The 3026-nt window shown below is 43.4% G+C and overlaps 1 protein-coding gene across 1 annotated transcript; it reads left to right on the forward strand.

Moving 5' to 3' along the window:
* The first annotated feature begins 503 nt into the window (after nucleotides 1–503).
* gal3st3 (galactose-3-O-sulfotransferase 3) lies at nucleotides 504–2503 on the forward strand. The gene is made up of 2 exons (XM_088015951.1): nucleotides 504–589; nucleotides 1077–2503. Exons 1-2 carry the CDS (start codon nucleotides 504–506, stop codon nucleotides 2344–2346), a joined length of 1356 nt encoding a protein of 451 aa, XP_087872077.1. The 3' UTR covers nucleotides 2347–2503.
* Nucleotides 2504–3026: the final 523 nt, after the last annotated feature.

Here is a 3026-nt window from a genome sequence, read left to right on the forward strand (position 1 = left end):
AAAGGCTGTAAGGAAAGGTTTGGATATCTTCCAAGGTTCCATTGGTGTCTTAGCATTACAGCTGCATAAATCAAGCGGCATAAAGTTTCTCCATCCATGTTCTCTCCAGTCTTTGACTTCGGAACCTGGTGTATGGATCCATCTTTCTAGGATCTGACCGATAAGAGGCCAGAGGTTGTAACAGTAAATGTGACAGTTATTGCTTTTGGATGTAATTATGGTATAATTCAGCAAATTAATGCTGAGTAAACAAAGCCAGATCACATTACTTTTCTGCTAATGACTCCTGCTAAATTAATGCGTATCTGACTGTTTATGTCTCTCTTCCAATTTGGTCTTTTCTTCCCAGTCCTCTTTCCATTTTTAGCCTCAACCTTTTTAAACTTGGCATGTTGTATGCCTTATTATCACCTCTACTTGCTATAATTTTCACCTCTCTCCTGCACTTCCTTTGCTTTTGTTGTCAATCTTCTGACTGGCCCTCCCTTTCTTCCACAGGCCAAATGAAGTGGCAGAAGAAGATATTTCTGGCCCTCATTGTCATCTGTACTGTCAGTCTTCTGCTGCACCATGGGGGCCACTTCACCTGGTGAGGACTGAAGAACAAACCAACAATATGTGAAAAAATAAACAATGTAGACCAGCTACCTGTGTTAAAGCGTATGTTAAAAATGTTCTATGCCAGTTGCTAAAGTGTGAAGTATAGGTTTTGCTTCAACAGCCATCAAACGATGACTGAACATATTTCATCTAAAAATCTGTGATCATATATTTTTGTGGTATAAAGAAACTACAGAGTATGACTGCACTGATTTTTTAAAAATTGTCCTGCAAGTGTTTGTGGTGAAAAGGTGAATTTTTATGCTGAACTGTAGAATTTAAGATTTCATAAAATTTTAAACAGGATTGCAGAAAGCTAGCAACAATGACTTATTTTTCTAATTTTTGCACTTTTTTTCACACCCTTGCTGTTCTCTCTTATTCTCTCCAGTTGTTGTGGAATTATATTTCCAAAGTCAATTGTTTTTGGTTGGAATTGCTAGCTTTGAGACTAATTGCATTTCCTTTTCCTTCAGGAACATGGAGGCCTTCCGCTTTGGCTGCTCTCACCAGTCCCCAGGGACAAAGCCGAAACACACCAACATTGTCTTCCTGAAGACCCACAAAACGGCCAGCACTACCATGCAGAACATCCTGTTTCGTTTTGCAGAGCGCAACAACCTGATGGTGGCGTTGCCGGTCCAAGCATGCGGTCATCAGTTCTGCTACCCACGTTCCTTCTCCTCTCACTTCGTCCATCTGCACACACTGCGACCAAACCTGATCACCAACCACATGCGCTTCAACAAGACGGCATTGCAGCGCTTGATGCCAAATGACACAATATATATTACAATCTTGAGAGAACCAGCCTCCATGTTTGAATCCTTGTTTACATACTACAGCCGACACTGTATGAGCTTCAGGAGAGTCCCAAATGGCTCTTTGGAAGCATTCTTGGCAGAGCCGTCACGTTACTACAGGCCACAAGAGGTAGAGTCCATGTACGCACGCAACACCTTGACCTTCGACCTGGGTGGAGACAAAGATCGTCCGTCAAAAGACTTGGCTTATGCACATGACTTTGTTGCGGAGGTTGAAAAAGTGTTCTCCCTAGTAATGATTTCTGAATACTTTGATGAATCACTTATTCTTCTTCGCCATCTTCTCTCTTGGGATTTGGAGGACATCCTGTATGTCAAGCTGAACATGCGGACGGAAAGTTCCAAGAAGAGATTGTCTCCAGGTCTTCCTGAAAAGATCCGTGCCTGGAATTCCATAGATGCATACCTTTATGAGTACTTTAATGCTTCATTCTGGCTCAAACTGTCAGATTTGGGTCTAGACTGTGTGGCGAAGGAGGTCCAACTTCTTCGACAGGCCCAAGAGAGGCTAATGAGAAGTTGCTTTGGTGGGAAAATGCCACTTCCACGCCCAGCTGCAGAGATCAAGAACAAGGATCTCCGTCCCTGGCAGCCAAGCGACAAAGTCGACATCGTCGGCTACGACCTCCCGGTAAATATAAGCCATGAGGCACAGGAGCACTGCCTCAAGTACATCATGCCAGAGGTCTCATACACGCGCATCCTTCTACATTCCCAGTCCTTGCGACATCGTCAAAGTTTTCAGAGTCGACCTCCACAAAAGTCACACACCCTCCAACATCACATGCGCACAACCCTGCCTCGGCATTCTCAGGTCCACCGCAGCCAACCGGCGCCCTCTGTTGCTCAGCGCCCAGACTCAGGAACAGAGTCCAAATCTACCGCGAAGCAAAGTGAAGGAACTACAAAGCTAGGGCTTTAATTCTCAAGCAAAATGTGAAAATCTCATCAGAGCCCAGCAGACTGCACACTTCGACTCATCCTGATCCAAAAAAGACTATGATGGTCAGTTCATGAAACCCTTTGGGAGTCAAATTTGTATTTAGGAAAGCAAGTAAACTGGATCACCTTTTCTCTCTGAAAACCCTTTTTAATTATGACCGATGAAAGACAAAGGATTAATCACGTCTGGACTTCAACCACATTCTCCTTTGGTGTGTGGAACAGTAAAAGTGATGGAAAACCAAAAAACAAGGACTAAACTGGAGCTAGACTCTGTGGCTTCAGGTGAAAGTGGTTGTTTGAAGGAAACCAGTTGATGTAAGTCCTGGAACCAATGACAAGGTACTAATAATCTGCTCCATTGTAAGGCACAGAGTGTACTTTGTGTGCACCAGACTAGTTCTGTATCCGATTACTTTCCTTTATTTTCCCTTTCTTCAGCTCTGGTTTCCTTGCTTTCTAATTAGCATATATGTTGCTTAAAGTCCTTCGGACACACAATGACACTTGTGGATCAACTGTCAGGCTTTCGAAGACCCACACTGAGTTCACCTTCTTAACCTTTCTTCTTTATAAAGTCCAGAACTTAGAGCAGAAAAATGGCAGAGTCACGCAGACATTACATAGATGTCTGGATGCTGAGTTTTGGCCACCCATTAT

Source organism: Poecilia mexicana, unplaced genomic scaffold (assembly GCF_051168715.1).
Source record: "Poecilia mexicana isolate PSO_F unplaced genomic scaffold, ASM5116871v1 scaffold_18, whole genome shotgun sequence".
In the NCBI taxonomy this organism is placed as follows: Eukaryota; Metazoa; Chordata; class Actinopteri; order Cyprinodontiformes; family Poeciliidae; genus Poecilia; species Poecilia mexicana.

Excerpts from the sequence above, each read along its gene's own strand:
- gal3st3 (XM_088015951.1), top strand. The coding sequence starts at position 504 with ATGAAGTGGCAGAAGAAGATATTTCTGGCCCTCATTGTCATCTGTACT. Across the intron at positions 590-1,076 it reads CATGGGGGCCACTTCACCTG|GAACATGGAGGCCTTCCGCT; the intron begins GTGAGGACTGAA and ends CTTTTCCTTCAG.